Source organism: Callorhinus ursinus, unplaced genomic scaffold (assembly GCF_003265705.2).
Source record: "Callorhinus ursinus isolate GAN/ISIS: 27379988/994484 unplaced genomic scaffold, GSC_fseal_2.0 scaffold12, whole genome shotgun sequence".
Taxonomy (NCBI): Eukaryota; Metazoa; Chordata; class Mammalia; order Carnivora; family Otariidae; genus Callorhinus; species Callorhinus ursinus.
In genome coordinates, this window is record NW_027397074.1 from 20,815,669 (window position 1) to 20,839,410 (window position 23,742).

At 38.9% G+C, this 23,742-nt stretch overlaps 1 protein-coding gene across 3 annotated transcripts in view; it reads left to right on the forward strand.

Annotated features, from left to right (window-relative positions):
- VPS50 (VPS50 subunit of EARP/GARPII complex) overlaps positions 1-13,235 on the forward strand; it is a 139,635-nt gene extending 126,400 nt beyond the window's left edge. For all 3 annotated transcript variants that reach the window (XM_025872898.2, XM_073898828.1, XM_073898829.1), the window contains 6 exons: positions 2,647-2,795; positions 3,976-4,072; positions 5,049-5,207; positions 8,649-8,770; positions 10,560-10,749; positions 13,026-13,235. In XM_025872898.2, the coding sequence (XP_025728683.1) occupies positions 2,647-2,795; positions 3,976-4,072; positions 5,049-5,207; positions 8,649-8,770; positions 10,560-10,749; positions 13,026-13,145 (837 nt within the window). In that variant the 3' untranslated portion in view covers positions 13,146-13,235. The remainder of the gene's footprint in view (positions 1-2,646; positions 2,796-3,975; positions 4,073-5,048; positions 5,208-8,648; positions 8,771-10,559; positions 10,750-13,025) is intronic.
- Positions 13,236-23,742: the final 10,507 nt, after the last annotated feature.

Here is a 23,742-nt window from a genome sequence, read left to right on the forward strand (position 1 = left end):
GGAGAATGGAGATGGTTAAGACTTTTAGGAGGGACACATTTGAGTTCAGTCTTCAGATATGTTAAATGCACTAAAGGTAAGAGAGAGGTCAGGGCTAGCATGTAAATTTTGAGTTCTTGTCATGGGGATGATATTTAAAACGGGGGATGAAATCATCTAGGGAGTAGAACTTGAGTGAGAGAAGTCTGAGGAGTGAACTCGAGGGCATCCAGTGTTTAAAGGTCAGGGAGAAGACGACAGGCTAGCACAGGAATCTGAGAAGTGGCCAGGAGCATAGGAGGAAAACCAGGAGGGTACAGTACTCTGGAAACTAATTGAAGAAAGTTTTTCAGGAGTAGCCCTGTAGGATGCTACAGTGGTCTAAATAAAGTAGGTATTCAGAATTGACTATTGGACTTGGCCATAGGATGCCACTGGGGACCTTGATAAGCGTTTCTTTGGAATAGGGTACACGAAAGCCTGATTGGAATGGGCTTGAAAGAGAGTGAGAGGAGAGGAAGTAAAGACCCTCTTACCATCTCCATCAGTTAAACCATTTGAGGGCCTGCTCATTCCAGGAGGCATGACAAAGTCTCGAGATACAAAGATGATGAAATTGGTCCCAATTCTCCCAAGAACTCACAATGAGGTAGAGGGTCAGGAAACCACAACCGGCAAAGTGCACTTGATCCCATGTATAGACATACGTATATGTGTAGGTAACATTAACACAAGTAAGCTACTGGGCGCCTGCGTGGCTTAGTCAGTTAAGCGTGTACCTTCGGCTCAGGTTATGATCCCAGGGTCCTAGGATCAAGACCCACATCAGGCTTTCTGCTCAGCGGGGAGCCTGCTTCTCCCTCTCCCTCTGCCTGCCTCTCTGCCTACTTGTGCTCTCTCTCTCTCTCTCTCTGTCAAATAAATAAATAAAATCTTTAAAAAAAAAAACAGAAGTAAGATACTAACTATTCTTGGGAGGCTGAGAAAGTAACAGAAAGGAGGTAAATATGACCTCAGACTTAAAAGAAGAGAAGGACAGAGCTAGGCAGACAAGGAGCAGAGAGCTGGTAAGAGAAGAGTGTCAGGAAGACAGGTATAGGAGGTAGTCCAGTGCAGCTAGATCCTAGGGGCATAGAAGATTACTGGGAAATGAAGCTGGCAAGGTAGCTGGTGTCGCTGTAAAGGAGTAATACCATGATGACAAGTTTAGGCTTTTGTCTGTAAGGAGTGGATAGTTAATTGAGACTTTTAAACCGGGGAGTGGTGTGATCATGTTTCCGTTTTAGAAAGATCACTTGGGTATTCTAGAAAAATCAGCCAGTGAACTGTGTGCAAAGTGAAGTAGAAACAGGAGAAGCCAGAGGGAGAGGTCTCTCTTTGGGGACTGTTAGTTCAGGTAAAAATGCTGTGGGGCCTTGGTCCCGATGAAGCAGTGACTGGGGAAGAAACAAAGGAGAGGTGTGTGCTTAGACATGATGGAGGGAGGAGGGTGGGGAAGATATGAATGATTCCAGGGTTCCTCACTTGGACAGTCTGGTAGATGGTAATTGCATAACCACCGGCATTAAATGAAATAGCACAGGCAGCCATACCAAACAGTATGTTATTTTGTGACGATATGTGTGTGTGCGGGAGAGGGGTGATTATTTTCCTTTCTAGTAGAAGAAAATAAATACTGGAGCGGCAACATTGGTTAACTTGCATAGTTTCCTTATCGTGATCCTCCCTTAGAGGAAGCACAACATTAAAAGTTAAAAAGTTATTTTGTTCCCAAAATAACTTTTAAATGCTAATTGAATAATTAGAGATTGAAGAGAAACCGTATCATTTGTAGAAGATAGGATATAAAAAAGAACTGAAGAAGACTAAAACCATTTTCTAACTTGGAAGGTTTTATAATGTTTTAGTTCCATTTTGCTAAATTTATAAACCTGTTATGCTCCCAGAGTCCCGTGCATTTGATGTCTCTCTCATTCATAAGGCAAGTGTTGGAGATTTGCGACTGTATAATTGATTTAAGAAGTAATCTAGATTTACATTTTGTACACTTTTAGACTTGTTTGTATCCAATTTTTGTGCCATAATTTTCTTGGAGGATCTTTTAAAGCTCAGTACAGCCTGCTTTTCGGGCATCCCTTTCTTTTATTCCCATTAACCATCTTCCTGCTCATCAGTAACATGACCCCAGACACCTACCAATACAGTTAGCTCAGTTTCGATTTGTAAGTGCATTCTAGTCCTCTTCTTGAGATTATACCAGAGTTACCTTGATTAAAGTGTGGCTGTGAAATGGTTAACCACACCATAATTTTGGAATGTGCCAGTTCAGTCCTCCAGAGGCTGTCTCTTTTCTCATTTCCAGGTTCTCAAAGGGCATCTTACTCTTGTCTCTATGAAACATCTGCCAGTTCATAAAGATTGCTTGTGTTGGCCGCTTTTAGGTCATGCGCAGATAATAGCATAGTTGGATCATTTTCACTTAGTATAAAAAGGAAATTTCCAGTAGTTAGAAAATATAAAAGAAGGAAAAGAAAGAACAGAAACTAAATGTAATTAATATGTATGACTACGAGTATTTTAAGTACAGGTCCAGTTTTGCAAAACCACATGGTTTATTGCTATTAGATTTGATTTCAGGTTGTGTGTGTACATGTGTTGTATTTTCAGGAAGTTTCAGCTGATCCTACTGCCACCCTCACAGCAGCAGAAGAGAGAAAGGAGAAGGTACCAAGTCCACACCTCAGTCACCTAGTGGTTTTGACATCTGGGGATACATTATATGGGCTGGCGGAAAGAGTGGTAGCCACAGAATCCTTGTAAGTTGTTAAAAACCATTGCTTTGCCTTTAAGTTTTTAAGAAAAGTTATAAAAGTAAGCATTGTATAATTAGATTTCTAGCTGTATCCATCTCCCACTTCTGAGTGTCACTTATATATTTCTGAGAAGTCTATCCTAAAATAGATTACCCGTCGATCTTTGAAACTGCATGGTTGGTTTTCAGTTACATAAATGGAAGAAGGGAAATCTTTTAGGTTTCAGTCTTTAGCAACATGATCCTTGCTTTAAAGTAAAACTTTAGGATCGAGCCCCGCATCGGACTCCCTGCTCCACAGGAAGCCTGCTTCTCTCTCTCCCACTCCCCCTGCTTGTGTTCCCTCTCTCGCTGTGTCTCTCTTTGTCAAATAAATAGATAAAATCTTAAAAAAAAAAAAAGTAAAACTTTAAAAAATACCACGTTATAGCATACTTTATATTTTCCTATCAAATTGTGATTCTAGAGAAACTGGTTACGATGTCACTTTAGTGTTAAATGTAGTCAGCCCTTGACATGAGCAAGAATGCTTCCTGACCTTTATAAATCCCCCAGTTTTTAAAACAGGTAAAGCACATGACTTCTTCCTTTAAATGTAGGCCAGTATCAGTTAAGAGTTTTTGTGTACATTACAAAAAAAGAGAAAAAGAGGGCAGCTGCTGGCAATACTCCGGGCAAATGACCTCACTCCCCCACCCCAGCCTCCTGACCTGAAGTTCACATGTGTGTCTCAGCCAAGCTGCAGTTTGCTGCATGAGGTCACTTACGAGAAGTGCCAGCTAGATGTTAAGTCTGTGAATTCAGCTCTCTGTTCTGTATAATTAAATGGGATCCTTATGGGAAATCCTTTCCAAAAAAAAAAAAAACTGTTCTTTTTTTTCTTCCGTCTTTTCTGTGATCTGTGCTTCTGCGTCACATGCAGAGCACATAGCTCTACACCTTGTGGTTTCCAGAGCAGTTGATCCGAAGTCTCCTTCTTCCACCTCTGCTCACATTCCGTGCTAAGCTCAGCAATAACTTTTGGGTAGGTTGTAAATGAGCTAATACAAGGTGGTTCCCTCAAGTGGAAAAGAATTTTAATGGTCGAACTTTTGCTTAGAGATCTTAAAGATGACATACAGAAGTATTGACCGGCCTGTGGATCCTGCACTCTGCTTACGCGGTGGCTTCTTTATTCCCTTTAGGGTATTCTTGGCTGAACAGTTTGAGTTCCTTCAGCCCCATCTGGATGCCGTGATGCCCGCAGTCAAAAAGCCCTTTCTTCAGCAGTTTTATTCTCAGGTCAGAGACACTCTTGGATGTCATTTCAACTGTGAGCACATTATTTGGGGTTTTTTGGCTAGTGGCCAGTCTCCAAATTCCAGGAGAGCAATTAGCATATGTTTATTCACTCATGAATTCCTGTATGAAGTACTGAGCACCTTCTATAACTTAGTCTAATGCCCATTACAGCTGTGTTTACAATAAAGTATGGTAAGGGGGAAGAAACAGCAGCAGGGAATTTAACCTTGGCTGGAGGAGGAAAGGGGCGTGTGTCATTGGGAGAAGGTTGTCTAGAAAGGCTGTCTGGAGGAAGGATGTTTTAAGCCGGGGCAGCCGGCTACGTCGGGAGTATATTGCAAACTAGGGGAATGGCTTACGTGAAGACCAGCTGGTGAGAGAGAGCAGGGTGCATGTCAGCGGCCGAGGAAAACTCAAACTGTCAGAGCAGGGAAGGGGGCTAGTGGTGAGAGGGACGGCTGGAGGAAGAAGCAGGAGCTACATGGTACGCAGTGCTCTCAGCCAGGAGGCGGACTCTGTTTTGAGGGTACAGGGAAGGTACCAGAGGATCTGAGACCGGTAAGTGGCATGGTCAGTGTGTAGTTGGCAGAAGTAGATGACAGGCCTGGAGGCAGGGAGACCGGCTTGTAGGCTGTTACAGGTTTACATTTGAGAGATGACGAAATCTTGAGACAGGGCAGTTGGAGTGGAAACGGAGAGAAGTGAAAAAACATGAGAAATATTTGCTCGTCTCCATGAAGATCTGTGGTTCTTTTATTGTTGTGTTATCAGTGGCCTCACGTTGTTGGGATGTCTCCAAAGTATGTTTTGAGTAAGTCATTTGCCAACGAACTGAAGTGTTTTCATAATTTAAATCTCCAGATACATATGTTTTATTTTTAGATGTGATGTACACTAGAAATAGGCACAGAAGATTTTTTATAAACTTGATACTTTTAGAAAATATTTGTTTTCCTTTTTGTGAAATGTATTTCAGACAGTCTCAACTGCCAGTGAACTACGCAAACCAATTTATTGGATTGTAGCCGGTAAAGCTATTGATTATGAACAGATGTTGCTCCTAATGGCCAATGTGAAGTGGGATGTAAAAGAAATTATGTCACAGCACAACATCTATGTAGACGCACTGCTAAAGGCAAGTACACAGAAACACCTTTGTTAAAGACAAGTCTACCAGGAGAACTGCTCCTATCATTGCACTTGCTCTAAATTAGTGAGATTATAGTTATTACTACATTGCTAGCATCATGACATTAAAACCCCTGAATCAGAATAGACTTGCTTTTTGAATTTTGTGTTCTTTTAGACCCAAGAATTTTTCGTAGATTTTTTTGGTTTTTGCTCCCTAATTTCCCATCTTGAATTAGAGTTTGATTGGCATGTCTTGGCTGACTTTCATATTAAATAATTTCAATAACCATGACTGTGGTGACAAGAAGATATTTCTGTAGTTGTGTAGATTAGCAAGAGACCAGGCCCCTGATTATTCCGTTGTTGTTGTTGTTGTTTTTCCAGAAATCACTTTACTTTTGCAATGTGTCATGCAAACACCTTTGCATTTAAAACTTACATTTAAAAGTTTTCTGGAAAGACTTGTACATTTTTTGTCCTTTATGAATCAAGAGATATTTGTAGGTTACCTGATGTGTGCCACACACTGATCTAGGTGCTGACAACATAGTTGTGAAGTTAAGGAACTTACATGCCCTCAGAGAATTTACATGCCAATACGGAGACAGCAGTAAAGACATAAATTAAGATAAAATGTCTCAGATAATGAATAGCCCTGTGAAAAAGTAAATAAGCAGCAGAAAAGGTATAGAGTGGCAGGATGTGGGTTGGGGGCAATATTGTTTATTTACGTGTCATCAGAGAAGGGAATACTTATCAGGAGATAAAGTGAGCGTTGGGGAGAGGCCTGAAGGAAGCAAGGAGATGAGCCATGTGGATGTCTGAGGTGAGGAAAGGGCATCTGAGGAGATGAAAACTGCTTTCAGAAAAGTCTTGTTTTTCATATTTGTCAGCGAAAAGAAAGTTGACCCTTCTTAAGCTCCTGACTTTTATCTCGTTCACACAAACATTCTTACCTGCTTAGTCCAGGGCAACAGCTGGTAGCCGGGACACTTGCGAACCAGTAAGCAAAGCCAGAGATCAAAACAGAGATAGAGGCGGAATTCATCATCTCTCTGCCTGGTGCCTTTCTAGAGCTCTGTGATGGAGACTGCAAGACCCTCCCCAGACTCTGGAACTAAGGGTGAGAGATCAGTTAGCAGTGTCTAGGGGTTACTTTCTGGTCTGAGGGGTAAGTGACAAGGGTGCTCTGTAATTGCCACCCTGGGAGAACTTTGATTTCTAGAGTCCCCATGAGATTTCACTTGGGAATTTTAATTTGGAATATGATAGACAAATGTAATTTATAAATAATCACATACTCCCTTTTTTTTAACAATTTTGTTTTTGAAAAGTTGTTTTTATTGTTTATGGCATGCTAACCATGGTACTCATAGGGATGCAAGAAGAAAGAAATTTCTGCACTCAGTGAATATATATACTAGAAGGAGTCTACTTGCTTTAGTTCTTCTTGGTTTTTTGTGTTTTTTTTTTTTAGATTTTATTTATTTATTTATTTATTTATTTATTTATTTATTTATTTATTTGAGAGAGAGAGAGAGAGAGAGAGAGAGAGCGTGCACCACAAGCAGGGAGAGGGAGAGAGAATCTCGAGCAGATTCAGCACTGAGCTGGACATGGGCCTCGATTCCATGACCCTGAGATCATGACTGAGCCAAAACCAAGAGTCAGATGCCCAACCGATTGAGCTGCCCCAGTGCCCCTGGTTATTTTTAATTATAAGAAACATTAATGTTGTAAGAAAGAACCAAGTTTATTCAGATTATTAACTTGAACCCAGTTTTTAGCAGCTTAAAACCTTCTTTCCTAAAGAAGCTTTTATATAACTTCTGTTTGTTCTATTACTTTTCCAAGTCCAAACTTTTAGGTAAAAAGCAATCTGCATTTATTGCCCCCCAAAAATCTTAAGTAAAATGAAATGGTTTTATTGTTCATTTAACAACATTCTTGAACATTGAATTTAGCAATGAGTAAATGACAGTGTTTACAAGTTAGCGTATAACTTTTTTTTTTTAAGATTTTATTTATTTATTAGAGAGAGAGAGAAAAAGTTGAGCAGGAGGGGAGGGGAAGAGGGAGAGGGAACAGCAGATTCCCTGTTGAGCAAGGAGCCCAAGGTAGGGCTCCATCCCAGGACCCTGGATCCTGACCTGAGCCGAAAGCAGATGCTTAAGCAACTGAGCCACCCACACGCCACAGCATATAACTTTATTTTTAAAATATTAGTGGAAAGTACTGAATCATGACTGGAAATCTTAAAGCAGAGTTTACTGCAGTGAAGCATAAATGCAATAGCAAATACTAGTGTTCTACTAGATTCATAAGAAAAGGATGAAGAGCAATTATTTATTTAACTTTGATTTTCAAAAGTAATCTTAGTGAATTAAAAATTCACTTTTTTATAAATAATTAAAAGCATTTAACTGTCAAAAATAAATCAAAAAAATTGTGATTAGCAAAACAGCAAAAGGATAATAAGTGATCATGTGGTAGCTTGAGTGGTGATGATTAGATTTTCTTTTTCCTCCTGTGTGTTATTAGAGAATTTGAACACATGTCACTCTTGACTTGTTAAGCATTATGTAGCTGCTGTCCTGAGGAAACTAAAGGAAAAAATGTCATTTTTAAACCTTGTTAAATTTATTTGAAATGTATTGTCAGGGAAGGAGCGATAGCATTTACTTTTGTAAATGAACATATTTAGATGACAGTAGTCCAGAGAAACTAGAAATACATTTATTGAAGGGTAAACTGCTTTCATGTGATTGTTGGAATTTGTCTAAATTGGTTACGTATATTTTTATTTTTAGTGGAGAGGTATCATAAAAGTCCCTAATAAGTAATGAAAATAAGTTTTCCTGTAGGAAACAGGAACTATGTTATGTTTTATTTTTTCCTTTGCACTAAAAATTTGCAGCTATTACATGACTTTCAAATTATCTGGAATATAATAATTTATTTACTTTTAAAGAATGTTTAGGAAAGAGGATAATTTATCCAATTGTTCTCTAAGGAGTATAGCCTCAAATTACAAATGGTTCACGGTTCACTCTGAGTTGAAAGCTTATCAAAATAGTTTTTAAAATGGGTTTCTTGAAGATAATTTTAAAGACATATTAGGTTATTAAGCTCTTTTAATCCATTCTGACAATCATAGAAAAATTTGAGATGAAGCATTTAAACATTGTTAGCATTTTTTAATCTGTTAATGACACATTTCTTTTGAGATGAAATGTAGTGTACTCTGTATCACAACATAGTTTATTCAATGTGAAGTACTTAAAAAGTCCAAGTTATCTTTTGTATTCTCTTTTTGTTTTACTCGGTTTGATTCTCAGAATCAAATATGCTTCGCTTTCTTTATCTTCTTCTTTGCCGGGAGGATTGGAAAGCGATGTGGCACTATAATTATATCCACATATGGCCATGATTTTTGTCTTCTTAGGAATTTGAGCAGTTTAACAGGAGGTTAAATGAGGTTTCTAAGAGAGTTCGGATACCCCTGCCTGTGTCTAATATACTTTGGGAACACTGTATACGGCTGGCCAACAGAACTATTGTAGAGGGGTAAGTTTTCATGAAAGAATTATCTGAGTCTTCAATGATAAATCATAATATATAGATCACATTGTATGTTGTCATTACTGGAGAGAATAGGTAGAGAAAGTCATAGATAGCAGATAGTCCTATAATAATTCAGGTTTGACTTTAGAACATAATTGAAGAAACCTTAAACCCCACTGTGCCTCCTCTGTCTGTGCTTTCTTTTCTCAGTGGTAACCTAGAACCAGCTAGTAGGGGAGAGTGGAAAGTAGCATCTCATGGTTATCTGAAAGTTAAACTTATAATAATTATTATTACTTAATGATATAATTATTATGATTATGCATAACACTTATTGAGCACTATGTGTCATTTACTGGATCAAGCCCTTCACAGGATTATATCACCAAATCCTAACATAAACTCTTTGATAGAACCATTATTCTCTCTGTTTTATCAAGGAGAAAACCTCAGAAAAATCAAGGTTTAGAGAGATTAAATAACTTGTCCAAGTTGACACAGTTTTCAAACACCAAGAAGGTTTATGAACTTCTGATGGCAAAATCAAGCCTCATAACCACTATGTCTGTTAGTGGTATCATTATTATATCATTGTAAACTGTATAAATCTTTCATATGTTGAGCTTAAAGATCTATCAGTACTAATTTTCCCACTTACTCAGAGACCACGCTTATTACATCTAGAATATAAACTGTCTTTGGAAAGCAAGTGCTGTCTCAAAGACCATTCACAGTGGTCTGGAATTGCACATCAGTTGAATTTCCACACTATCATTTATCTGATTTCTTTTCAGTTCTTCTTTGATACAAAGAAGAATGTTATTAGAGAGTGGGAAAGTGACAGTGACAAGCTGACAACAGTTTTGGCACTCTGTATAGAAACCAACGGTGCTGGAAATCACAGAATGGCTCTGTGTCAAGAGTCACGACTGAAAAGTGTTTTTAATAAATTTGTTTAATAAAGTAGAAAACTGAATAATGTTATATTTCTGTACAAAACACTTTTTATTAAAACAAAAAACAAAAAAACCCATTCACTTCAAACAATATGCTCTCCAGTGTCCTTGCAAATTTCCTTAGGGGAAGTACTGCATTCCTAGGGTTGGATTCTCCACCTTTTGTATTATTGAAGGAATGAGACACTGACTTCTGAGTAATAACACGTTGTACTCTTGAGGTTAATACATTCTTATTACTACTCAACCTTAGAACACACAGTTTTTTAGTAGTGAGGGGTGTCAGAATAAGTCTATAAGGTTTATGACAAGTATGTATATCCTTTTTTTTTTGCTTATATGTTCACACGTTTCTTAGGTTCAGCTGACAGTCAGTGGGGGAATTACTGCTTTTGTTTCTTTGCATCAGTAGTTACAATATTGAACAGTTTTATGAAACTAAGATTCGTTTGGAGTATTCCTAGCTCAATTTTTATAAATAATTCTTGGCAGCCAGATTTACGGGAAGACCAGTTTAACTTTCTTACAGATGATTCTGTTAATTGACTGGGGGTAGGGGGAAACTGTAGTCTGTGGAGCTGCAAAGAACTTCAGAAGTTATTAGATCTCTTTGCTTTGCAAATGAGGAAGCTGAGGCCCCGTAGGTAAAATGACAGCTTAGTGCCAGGGCCCCAACACAGCCCAGTCCTTCTGACACAAGGCTCATGTGCTCTTTTCCCTAGAATCCTCTCGTTTCTGGAGAATCTGTCCAGATATGGGTTAAAAAAGAGTTTAAGTACCTACAGGTTTCTTTTTCCATCCCATCATTTCTGGTTTTTTATTATTGTGTATCTTAGATATGCCAACGTCAAGAAGTGTAGTAATGAGGGTCGTGCCTTGATGCAATTGGATTTTCAACAGTTTTTAATGAAACTTGAAAAACTAACAGATATTAGACCCATTCCTGATAAAGAATTTGTGGAAACCTATATTAAAGCCTACTATCTAACCGAGAATGACATGGAACGCTGGATCAAAGAGCACAGGGTGAGAGCTGGAAAACAGTTAATTAAGTTTTTATTCCTTTTCCTTTGTGCTGTTCTTGTCTGGTGTATTATATAATTCAAAATCATGAGAGTGAAATATAAAGCATCAGCTGATTCTTTGCCATATTCACACTGTGTCTATGCAGTGCCCTTTGCGTAATCGAATCCTTTTGAGATCTTTCTGAACTGCAACAGTAATTATCTGGAATGGTAGCCAGAGTCTGAACTTTAGCTGTGTTTATCCTGCAACTGTGTTGTGGGAGAAGGCTGAAGTTGGTTGCCATCAAGACAAATTGAAGACAGCAACATTGAAGTGATTCACAAGCTAACCTCTGTTATATAACTTAAACCTTGTAGCTCTCAAAGGTGAGTTGCTGTCATCCTGACCACACTGACATATATTGGTGATGATTGAATATATTAATATTTAAATGGCTAAATTTAACTTCCTTCTACATTATATTTTACCTTGAGTATAGATGTGATTATTTTTCTTTTGTGTGGCTATAAAAATAAGTAGAGAAAAGTATTATTTATTAAGTGTTGTTTAGGATGCTGAATTTTTGACACAGTTCAACTCAACATCTATCACCAGAGCATGCTCAGTATGAGGAGCTTTCCTAGTATGATTGTTCTATCGTTTGTCTAGGTAGGCAGTATGGGAAGACAGATTTAATGAAAATATGGGAAGTATTAAAATTATCACCTCATTTTATTCCTTCAGTAACTCTAGTGATCACATTTACTTATGCTATAAACATCATGGGTAAAAGCTAAGTAAATTTTTATTTCATTTGACTGGGTGAGGAAATAAAGAATCATTTATACTTTATCAGCCTCATCCAGTCTGGTTTCACTACTCTAGAAATTCTAAATGAAATGAATATTAGCCTGAATTTTGTGGAAATGTGCCCACTGTGGGTCAGTTTCATATCTTTAGAAGCAAAATAGAAATGTACATATTATTTTCAGTGATTTTGATCAGTACACCAGAATTGAGAAAAAGGTTGTCCCTTTTAGTCCCACTGACTTCTGACATTTGAAAACCAGAATGCTAGACCAGGAACAGATGGACTGCTGAATGTTGCTGGAATCCATTTAGTAAAGGAAACTGTAAACACTTTGAGGTTGCTACTGTGGAAGGCATTTAGGGAAAGAGTACAAGTAACTGAGGAGAAAAAGCACAGCTCTTAGATATCCATTATTTGATGCAAGAAAGATACCCATTTTCGAGTTTCCTCTTTTAATATAGTGCACCAAAATTTTTAGCTTAGCATTTTGTGAGAACTTTAGCTGATATTTGTAATTCAGTGAAATTTTCTCAGGAGCCGACTATTTCTGTCTTCCAGGACAGTGTCTGGCCCAGTGCTTGATGACAGTGGATACTCGTTAAATGTTGACTGATTAAGAGAATTTATCAGATGCTGACAGGTGCTCCCAGAGCTCAGATACACAAACTGAATAGTTTGCTGAGTTTTTAAAATGAACTCTTTCTCATATTTTGAAATTGTGCTATCTTTAGGTGGTTACCTCCAGTGAAGACAGATGACTTTTCTTCTCAGATGATAGTATAAAACTCTCTCTTTTCCTTATCTGAACTCTTGTTATTCATCCTCCAGAACCAGATCAATATGCAAACCTTTCTGATGAATCCCTAATCATTCTTTTCCTAGGAACTCATTATCTGAAATTCAGGAACCAAATAGATTTGTACAGCATAAGAGACTTAGTCTTAATTTTACTTACTAGCTATAATGACAGTATGAGGGTTTAAAAGCCAGTAGCTTTCTAAAGATCCTTGTTACCTTACTCATTTATCATATCTCAGAAAAGTTGTTCTGTGGTTAGAGAATTTTTCCCTTTCACCTAAAATGTTTGCAAAATGTAGAGTACCAGAAAATAACTATTTAGTAGCATTTTAAAATTTTGAGAGGTCAGTATATTTTAATAACTTAATAAAGACTGTCACAGAAACAAGCATAAAGTGTGTGGTCTTAAAAGTAACAAAAGCATAGGCATGTCAGATTACTCTGCCATATTGAAGAGATTCTAGTCCTTTCTGTTTCGATGTATCCTGCGGCGTCCTTATTATTACGGCTGAGTAAACAACTTGTTTCCGTGTTTCAAACTATAATTTCCTCTGCTTTTCACTGATTTGTAGTGCTCGGTCACTATCCACTGAAAACTGAGTATCTGCCTGTTCTTTCCTTGCATTGATCAAATACATGTCTTTCAGTGTACTAAATTTGGATCTTTTTTTTGTTTTTTCTTGAGCAGGAGTATTCAACGAAGCAGCTGACCAATCTGGTAAATGTTTGCCTGGGATCCCATATCAATAAGAAAGCAAGACAAAAACTTCTAGCTGCTATAGATGATATAGATAGACCCAAAAGATAATGAACACATTCCTTTTTCTCAATGGCATTGATCTTCTCTCAACATATATGACATGAAAGCCAATTTTTCATGCACTCCTGACTATTGTCTGCTAAGAAATCTTTGTGCATGTTCTTTCCAGCTGGCAAGTGGAAAACACTGAAGTTCGTGTGGTGTTCTCAAATGACTTTTATATGCTGTGATCCTTCTCTTCAACTTTTAGTCTCATTTGTTGTATTCTTTTTCTGAAATGATATCATTGCCTTGTCATAAGTATTGTTATGTGACTACAGTTATACATTTTACTGAAGAATGCACTGTAAGTATATAATTAGAAGGAACAGTGATAATGCATCCATGGGCAGTTTTTGGAGAATGAATTTATGTTGGTATTTTTTTACCCTCTCTACTTGGTTCTTAATACATAAGTGAGAGGGTTTTGTACAGTATCTCCTAAATATGAGCACTGCATGAAAATTGAAAAGTACACGTAAACAAAATAGCTGAAAAATCAGTATGTTCTCTGTGTTTTTAAATGTCAGAGTTTATGTCGGGGTTAATTTGGTTATAACAGTGATCGTAAATGATGAAATTGAATAAATATTGTACTCTAACACGATCCGCCTATGTGAGACAGAATTTATGAAACTGTAATAGAACTTTTCAGTGTGTTCTAACAATTTTAATGATCTTACATCCTGGTACCAGTGGTAAAAAGCAATTTCATTGGATGTACCTTTTCAGAGCCTGAGTAGCACCCAGAATAGTGATTATGGGATTTTTTCTTTCTTTTCTTTTCTTTTTTAATATGGGACATTTTTTCACATAAGCGTTGTTCTCTTTGAATTCTGCTTCTGTCTTAAGACAGGAAAACCTGGCTTAGCTGAGTTAGGGAAAGAACTGTTAGTAGTCAAGCATAAGTTTATGGTCATATGTTCACCTTTCTTAGAGATCTGCTTTGTATTACAGATGTAAAATAATGTGAGCTAGGTAGGGATAAACTTTGGAACTCAGTCTTTAGTAAATGTGTACTTTGCTTTGAAACCAGAGATCTTCTATCAACATATACGACATAAAAATCAGTTTCCCATGCACTCCTGCCAACTGTCTTTTACGGAATTTTTTGCATGTTCTTTGTAACTGGAGAGTAGAAGACTCTTAAGTTTGTGTGGTTTTGGTCCAGGTGTACTGGGCATGACCTGTAACATCAGTAGCTCCCAGAATCCTGAAGCATAATCCCATGAGAAGTGGGCCTTGTGTTCTGTGAGTCTTCTGGGAACTGAGATGCGGAAGTGGAGGGCGAAGGATGGTACGTGATCAAGCATAGTGGCGAATAAGGAGGGAGGGGATTGCCACTCAGTGCCTGCCTTTCCCTGCAGATATTCATAACTGGCGCAGTAGACTAGAAAGTGCTTTTAGAATCTCTGTGCGGGTGTTAGTATGTGTGTCTGTATGATGAGTTTTTTGTTTTCAGCCTCTGCAGTTCATTTACTGTCAATATTGCCAGTAAAACTTTCCTCTTGTTAAAAGGTATGGGCTTGATGCTGTAATGGTCTACCTGTGGCATTAGAATGTGTACTTGTAAGGCAGATTCTGCCAGTAGCCATTATCCATATACAGCCACCGGAAGAAAACGAATATGAAATAAGCTCGGTCCTTGTGTTTAAATGACACATTCAGCTGGGACATAAAGAGCTAATCAGCCTCATTTATTTCTCAGTTGATTAAGAGCTGCTTGTTTCTTCTTTTTTACATGGACTTTATGGTTGGCTTTCTTTAATTTCTAGTTTATTTTGCCCTAGGTAGTATGGACAGCAATTACATACCCGGTAGAGTGTTTTCCAGGATGGTAGAAATTGATACAAAAGAATTGTTAGGGAATCAACCATGCAGTCAGACAGACCTTTTAACTTACCCATACTCTGCTTTAATAAATATTTTTGAAAAAGCTTTTTTTTTTCTTCATTTCAGGGTAGCTTTTAATAAGTGCTCATTAACATCAAAACAGTAACAGGATACTTGAGTTGTGAAATTACCTAATAACAAGTCAGTTACCAGACATTTCTCAAATACATTACGCAGTGATAATGAATTATAACCATGTAACATTTTTGTGAAACTAATTTTAAGATAAATAGAATTGAAAAGCGTGAGAATATAAATCGAATTATCTGTCTTCCAAAATTTTTACTGTTACAAAAATTTCTTTTTGTGTCTAAGTTTTCCTGAACTTTGACATTTTATGTGAAAGTGTCCTATGAAATTCAAGATTTTAAGTTGATGTGGGAGCATGGTAAAATAGCATTCCCTGATAAAGAATGATTATTTCTATAAATATATTGTCTTACATTTTAAAATGCTAGGGAAATACATAGCAGTTCAAATGAACTAGTTTGCTTCAGTTTATAAAGACTACAGAGATCTTATAAGTTCACTTTGACTAGTAAGCTCATTTGCTCAACTTACAAAATGAAATAGAATTTTGCTTGAAGCCAGGACCATATGGTATTTTATCATATCTTTAAGCAGAATTTCCTTTGAAAATTTCTATTTGGCCGAGTGCTAAAGTGAAACTTTAAGTTAGATTGAATAGCTTTTTCTTTACCTGCTCACTGAAATGTAGTCATAAAAAAGACTTGTAATTCAATTCACTTTGAAAGCATAGTTATCTTTTGTAATGAAAAATTGGACCTGAAGATGAAATACCAGTTGTGCTCAGAGCAAAATGAAGAAGTCCTGGGGAAAAATATTTATATTTCTATATTTATTCTTTGGAGTAATTTTAATACAGACTTGGTAGTTAAGACAAATGATATTTAACTCTTGAGAATGATTAATGACAAGAAAATTATTAATACTCTGGCCAGATCTTTGTAAATATTAAGACCAGTGCAGCTTTCTGCAGATATTCTTTTTTAGTATTATGGAAAATATTTGCTCAATTCTTATCATTCACAAATTTATAAAGGCCATCAGAAAGTTCAAGGTGCACAACATTCCCAAGGACAAAACTATGTCAGCATTCTTAACTCGTTTGAAAATAATGGAGGAAAATAGTTCATTAACTCTGATAGCCTTTTTTTGATTTGTGCATCCTTTTGTGAATATTGCTAAGTATACCTGCATCATTTGTTCAGTTTGAAAGCAAACCCATAATTAGATTCTCTTATTTGCTAAGGATGTTGGGGGAAGGGGCAGGAAGAAGGATAACTAGTCTCTCTGTGGGATTTTGGTACTTTATTGATTTATTTAGAACAGTTTTTTGTTTTGCTTCTTGTTTTTGATGAAGAAACATTTTTATAAGTTCCTTTGGTGATTACTTCTCGATCTCAAGACTGGAACTCCAGGTTTGCTCTTTACAGACTTTTTCACAGAGCCAAGCCTTTCAATCCAGAAAAGGGATTTTTTAAAAATCTACAGCCTATATTTTATTCTCTTTCTTCCCCCATCCCTTGTTTCTTGATTCTGCCTACCAGCAACCAAAAGGATTTATGTTTTAAAGAAAAGCCATTTTCATACTGTGGGCATTTTGGTCCAACTACCACAAATAGCATACTAATCTTTGCCTTAGATGGGAGGGACATTTTAGTCAGTTTCCATTTCAGTAGAAGTCCCTTCTGGAGCCTCCATTAAAGTGTAATTACACCCTCAGGTAACTATTGGAAGACAATTTTTGCTGACTGCCTGCTGTCTTCCTTATCTTATTTCTACTTCCTATCACAGTTCCACCTTTAAGAACCCAACCCAGATGCTGTACTTTCCATGAAACCTATCCTTCTCGGGAGTAGGTGCTATGGAGAAGAAGGAATGGTGGTGGTTATGGTGGATTTTAGAATTTTAGAATTTTAACAAGGAAGATGGCAAAAGATCTCTCTTGGAAGGAAGTAAGGAGGCCAGCCATGCAGTTATCTCAGGTAGAGTGTTGCAGGCTGAGGGAGTAGTAAGTGCAAAGTGAAGGCTTAGGGTGAGGGCTTCTGCTCTGAGAGCTTTAAAGAGGCCAGCATGGCTGGCACAGCAAGTAGGAGAGAGTAGGAGTGGAAGGGATGTGACAGGAGGAGGCACACAGAGTGAAGGCCTATGAACCATGGAAAGGACTTTGGATTTTACTTTCAGATAGGAAGCATTTGGAAGATTATGAACAGAGCGGACACCTGATTTCTGACTTAGGTTTTAGCAACATTACTCTACCTGTATATTTGAGAAAAGGCCAGAGGGAAACAAGGACTTTAGCAAGGAGACAAAGTAAGAAGTTAATACAGTAAACTAAGAGCAGCATAATGGAGGCTCAGACTGCTGGAGTTTTGGTGGATATGGTGAGCTGTGATCACATTCTGGATATGTTTCAAAAGTAGAGACAGGGTTGGTTGATTGGTTGTTGTGAAGTTTGAGAAAAGAGGAATTAAAGATGATTCCAAGACTTTGGCTTGAGAAAGTAGAAGTCTCTGGGAGAACTGGGTTTGTGAAGATGATCAAGAGAGCAGTTGGACAGCTGAGTTTTAAGAGACCTTGAGATATACCATTGGAGGTATAGAAGAGGCAGCTGTGCACATGAGTCTGGCGAAGTCAGGGCTGTAGATGTAAGTATGGGAGTCATCGGCATATAGCATATAAACCCAAAGCTTTCTTTAGGACACAGAGAAGTCATACCTGGCCCGTTAAGCATAGGTCATAGAGGTTTTGTCCCTTTAGAGTTGCCATCTGCCTTGCAATTGAGCTCAGGACAATTTCCACATCACACAGGATAGGTTAAGGAAGAGGCTTTTTTGGGGAAACTCACAAGCCTGGGAGAGCAAAAAGAGCAGGCATTATCTCCCAACTTCTTGGCATTGTCACTAGGAGAGATGAGACAGGGCTGGGAACATGCAGAGATTGTGTTGAGGGGGCTAAGGGGGAGGTGTTAATAGCAATTGTGAGAAAAACTCGCCACCTAGTGACCTGAGGCCTGTGGACAGTGTAGTTATTTGGCTGGGAAGCAGAAGCCATTTCCTTGGGGCAGATGATTTCCGGTGCAGCCCTTGCCCTAGCTAGCTCATCACTGAGGCAACCAGAGTGAGCTCCAGGGTCCTGTCTTGAGTCACGCACTGGCTGCGTTCTAGTGGAATGGACAAATAGTTCCTAGCCTCAGGAGTTTAAAACTAGTAGGATAAACAGATGTAAGACAAACACATTCCATTCTGGGGAGTACTCCAAAGGAGAATTCTAGAGTGGGAGTCAGGAACAACACTGAGGAAGACATGTTCAAGTGGAGACTGAAGAAGAACAGGTGTTAGGGGAGGAGGCTGACAGAAGAGTGTGCTTGGGGATCAGAAAGGGCAGGGTGGTTGGCACCCAGAAGGGGCAGGGAAAGGGGCACAGAGAAGACAGAGGAGATGTGGCAAACTTAGAAAACTTGTGCAGCGAAGCAGGAGACACAAATGAATAAAGCAGTAGGTCTTATTCAATAATGCGTGACAGGCTTTTTGAGATGTGGGCAATGTGGGCCCAGCTGAACCAACAGGCACTCCAATTCAAATTTTAATCTCTGCATCCAAACGAATGAATGAGCTCCACTGGCCCATCAGTTCCAGGGAGAAGGGAATCTGTATAGAGAAGGGAATTCCCCAGAACATCTATCTGTGGGTTCCCCTGTACATCTTGACAGCACTTAGCATAGAACCTTACTTTGCTCAGAACTATATGATGGATGGAATGGTCGAATGGAATGCAAATACTCAGGCCCTTTGAACTAGAATTCAACCCTAAACTGTCCTGAAGTGCTGCTTGCTGTCTCCGGGGCAGGCTTGTCCCAAGCATGCTTCTTTACACCCCTGAGCTCCTTGTACTGGATCGGGCATGTAATTGCTGTTTGTTTGTTGGCTTCTCAATATTGTGGAAGGAGGATTAATTACTCAGTGATTGTTGAAGAGAGGTCCACACTGGCATTGGAAGCCAAAACATTAGCCGTTTAAAAAGAAGCAAAACTCACTTCAATTCCTTAACTTTTTAACACCTGCAGACTGCCTGGGATGAAGCTTGAGGTGTTTTAATAGACTGCCCTAGACCAGTGGTTCTCAGAGTATGGTCCCAGATCATCAGCCTCAGCATCATCTGGGAACTCATTAGACAAGCAAATTCTCAGGCCCCACTAGAGACCTATGGAATCAGAAACTCTGGGGGTGAAACCCTGCAACTGGTATTTTAACAACTCTGATGCATATTGAACTTTGGGAACCACTGATTTCAAAGACACAGTGGGATGAGGTGATGCAGAGAAGGTGTTCGCCTGGAACTTTCTTTCCCCTCACAGGGCTATAGTGTAGCTATTCCAGACACACTGCTGAGAAGGCCTTTTTTTTTTTTTTTTTAATGTTTTTAGACAATATTTTGTGTTTGAACAGGCCAACAAACATGTGCATCTCTTTCACATTGACTTGAGTGGGAAGAGATTTTCCCAGATTTTTAATTGGTACAAGAGTCATGTGCAGTGAGATGGTGGAACTGGAGGAATATTGTATCATTTTACAGAGATTTGGTCCTTGATTCTCTCGGCAGCTGATTGAATCAGATGGAATGAGGAGCCAGTTGGTAAGGGAAGCTTAGCATGAGCTGGATGTGTTGGTGGCTGGGGTTCTGTTGAGTTCATACTCTTGTACCTTGCCTAGTCTCTAATTCCCCTTCTGTGCCATCATTTTAAAGAGTATTTCTGTATCTCTAAGATGGGAATAGTAATAGTACCCACTTCATAGGGCTTTTGTTGCTGGTCTGCCTAAATTGCATCCCAGTATCAGTACCTCGGCCACACATTTGCCTCCTTCCTGAGGAGTTAGTTGGCACACTGCAGAATGTATGCTGGTCCTCAATGGGATTCCTTACATTTTTGGTGTAATTTAATTAAATAGCAGAGCCTATTGTGAGTGAGTGATGTGTCTTGATTTGGGGAAGTGAGAATCAGTGTTTATGCCATTATGATGGGCAAATGCTCAGGAGTCTTTTCCTTTATGTTCTCTTGGTAAACCATCCAAGGGACCCTCTTCTGACTCTTAAGAAACTCAGGTGTGATTCATGTGACAGTGGTAGTGTTTCTGCCACCATATCAGCTTCTACGGAAATTCCAGGTGTTCTGTTCAGTTCCCCCTCAGGTGTGGGGAAGGTTTTTCTCCATGTGGGGTCTTAAGTCTGGGGCTTTCAAGTGGTAGGTGGTCCACAGGTAGTAGAAATGTCCACACTGGGCAGCTTAGCACTTAGTCCCCTCTCTGCTCTCTTGCCCATGTGCAGAATTGCCTTTCCCCTTTCTGCTTAGCTCTCTCCGTACCTTCCTTTTCCATCCCAGTCACCCCATTGCAACCTCTTTCCCTAGCCCCAATCTTAGCATGTTTTAGGGAACAAAAGAGTTCTGGAAGTGGGTGCATTTTTGTTCACACTTAAATTAGGAGTTTCTTAGACTCATTAGTTCAGCTTCTTTGAGGGTTGAAGGAGGAAAAATGGTACTTGGATGTGTGAGAAGCAAAGAAAAGCAACAGAAGCACAGAAAACCAGCAGAGGCATTAATGGAGGTATAACCCTGCCATTTATCAGTATCTTAAGATTGTCAGGAGAGTATTCTCAATTTTTTTAGTGGATTTCTTTGTAGTTCGTAAATTTATAAATGCAAGAACCTTATATTTTCCTCTCCAGGCTCATGTGTTCACACACATCTTCCTGTGCCCCCAACTTCATTGACCAAACAAACAAATGTACTACCTGGTATCTGTTTCTTCAGATAATGGAATGGTTGTTTTAAAATTTATTCAGGCTGAGATCCATTGGTTACCTCTTCTAAGTCATTAGTCTTTGAGACAAGGCCTGTTCCAAGCAAACTACCTGTAGTTTGGTCACTGAGACTTAAGTATGTGTCAATAATAAAATTGTAAATGAGATTATAATTAGCGCACACCAGGGACTGAGATTTGTCAGTACCTGATATACTTTTCTCAGTAAGTACTTTGTCTTTATGTTTAAAAGCTCACTTGTTGGAAGCTGGTTTAAATGCTTTTCTAAGCCTCTTGTAGAGAAAAGCCAAGGTGATCCTCATAAGTGAAGTTCCATTGCTCACCCATGAGCACATTACAGCAGTTTTCAACATGTTGGCAATTTGAAGTGTTGTTTGGCTGGTATTTAACCAGAATAATAGGAACTTGGCTCCTGTGGTTTAAGGCATTTTGATAGCTGCTTTTTTCATTTTAAGCCAAAATAGATTTGGGGGTTTTTTTGTTAGAAGTTAAATCCTCCTCTTTTTTTCTTTGACTTCTTTTGCTTTTTTTAGCTCTTAGATTTCACCTTCAGGAGATTATGAGGGGAAACTTTGGGAAGAGATCATGATGTAATCAAAATGATGGTGGCATAGAAGACTTTGTACAAGGGTTGGGTGGGCAGGTATTGACCAGTTGGTGTGATGAGCTGCTGTTCCCTAAGCTTCGGGGACAGTGCATAAATGACAGAACTGTAGAATTTGAAATAGGAAGATTTAGCAGTGACAGAATCACACGAGGATTGTGCATCTAGCAAGGTGAGTTGGAGAGTCAAAAATAGTAAAAACAGGTAACAATTGAGCATGCAGAAAAAAGACAGAGATCTCTTCACCATGACTTCGGGAGTCCACAGTGGATCTGCAGAGTTGGGAAAGTCACAAGTAGGCAGGAAGTATCCAGGAGTCTTTTGTAAACCCAAAGTCCAGTAACATCCTGTTCACCCAGGATCCAGTGAATCTGTTTTGGAGGCAGCATATGGGCTCAGCAGCAGGGATCTCAATATGTAGCCCCAGGGAATAAGAAGACAAAGTGCTGAGAAGCTTCTAGAGTAAAATCTAACTTTTGAAGCTAGTAAGGAGCTTAGAGGTCACTTAGTGCAACCTTCCCCTAGGAAAGTTATGGATGTCCATAACCTGTGGGTATTCACATGGGAGGATATCCTTTACAGCATTCCTCCTCAGTCCTAGCTACTTCCTAAGAATTTCCAGCAACAGGTAACTCACTTTTTCACAAGCTCTGATTATCAGAGATCTTCCTGGATCTGAAACTGCACTCTATGTGACCTACTCTCATTGTCTTCTGTTGTGCACTGTAATCAGGGAGAATATAGAAATGCATCTGTCATATCAGATAAAGGGCTAGTATCCAAAATCTACAAAGAACTTATCAAACTCAACATCCAAATAATCAAGAAATGGGCAGAAGACATGAACAGACATTTCTCCAAAGAAGACATCCAAATGGCCAACAGACACATGAAAAAATGCTTAACATCACTCGGCATCAGGGAAATACAAATCAAAACCACAATGAGATACCACCTCATACCAGTCAGAAAGGCTAAAATTAACAAGTCAGGAAATGACAGATGTTGGTGAGGTTGCAGAAAAAGGGGAACCCTCGTACACTGCTGGTGGGAATGCAAGCTGGTATACCTACTCTGGAAAACAGTATGGAGGTTGCTCAAAACGTTGAAAATAGAGCTACCCTACAATCCAGCAATTGCACTACTTGGTATTTACCCCAAAGATTAAAATATAGTGATCCGAAGGGGCATCTGCACCCTAATGCTTATAGCAGCAGTATCCACAATAGCCAAACTATGGAAAGAGCCCAGATGTCCATTGACAGATGAATGGATAAAGAAGATGTGGTATGTATACACACACACACGCATGCACACACGCACACAATGGAATATTACTCAGCTATCAAAAAATGAAATCTTGCCACTTGCAATGATGTGGATGGAACTAGAGGGTATTATGCTAAATGAAATAAGTCAGTCAGAGAAAGACATCATATGATCTCACTGATATGTGGAATTTAAGAAACAAAACAGGATCATAGCAGAAGAGAGGAAAAAATAAGATGAAATCAGAGAGGGAGAAAAACCATAAGAGACACTTAACTATAGGAAACAAACTGAGGGTTGCTGGAGCAGAGGCGGGTGGAGGGATGGGGTAACTGGGTGTTGGACATTAAGGAAGGCATGTGATGTAATGACCACCGGGTATTATATAAGACTGATGAATCACTGACCTCTACCTCTGAAACCAAGAATGCATTATATGTTAATTAAAAAAGTAAAGATTATTGGTTGATAAAAGAAAAGTGTCTGTCTCCTCTCCATTAACGCCACCAGTAGCCACACTGACCGATGATCAGATCACAAGCAGAATGTCAACTCACTTTGAGCTTCTAGTCAACTAAAGATCTTAAGTTTATTCAGTGTTGTTAAAATCCTGTCCTCTTCAGGGGCGCCTGGGTGGCTCAGTCGTTAAGCATCTGCCTTCGGCTCGGGTCATGATCCAGGGTCCTGGGATCGAGCCCCACATCAGGCTCCCTGCTCCGTGGAAAGCCTGCTTCTCCCTCCCACTCCCCCTGCTTGTGTTCCCTCTCTCACTGTCTCTCTGTCAAATAAATAAAATCTTAAAAAAAAAAAATCCTGTCCTCTTCAGCTTTTGTACAGTGGTTTGTTTTAAATGCCAATTTAAGATCTTAGTAATTTTCATCTAAAAAATATTATTTTGTTACTTTGGACCTTGTTGCAGCCTATTTGGAATTTTTTTTGGTTCCAGATTCTGTCATTTAGAATATGAAGCCTGTTCTACTTTGCTGCCCAAGTGATA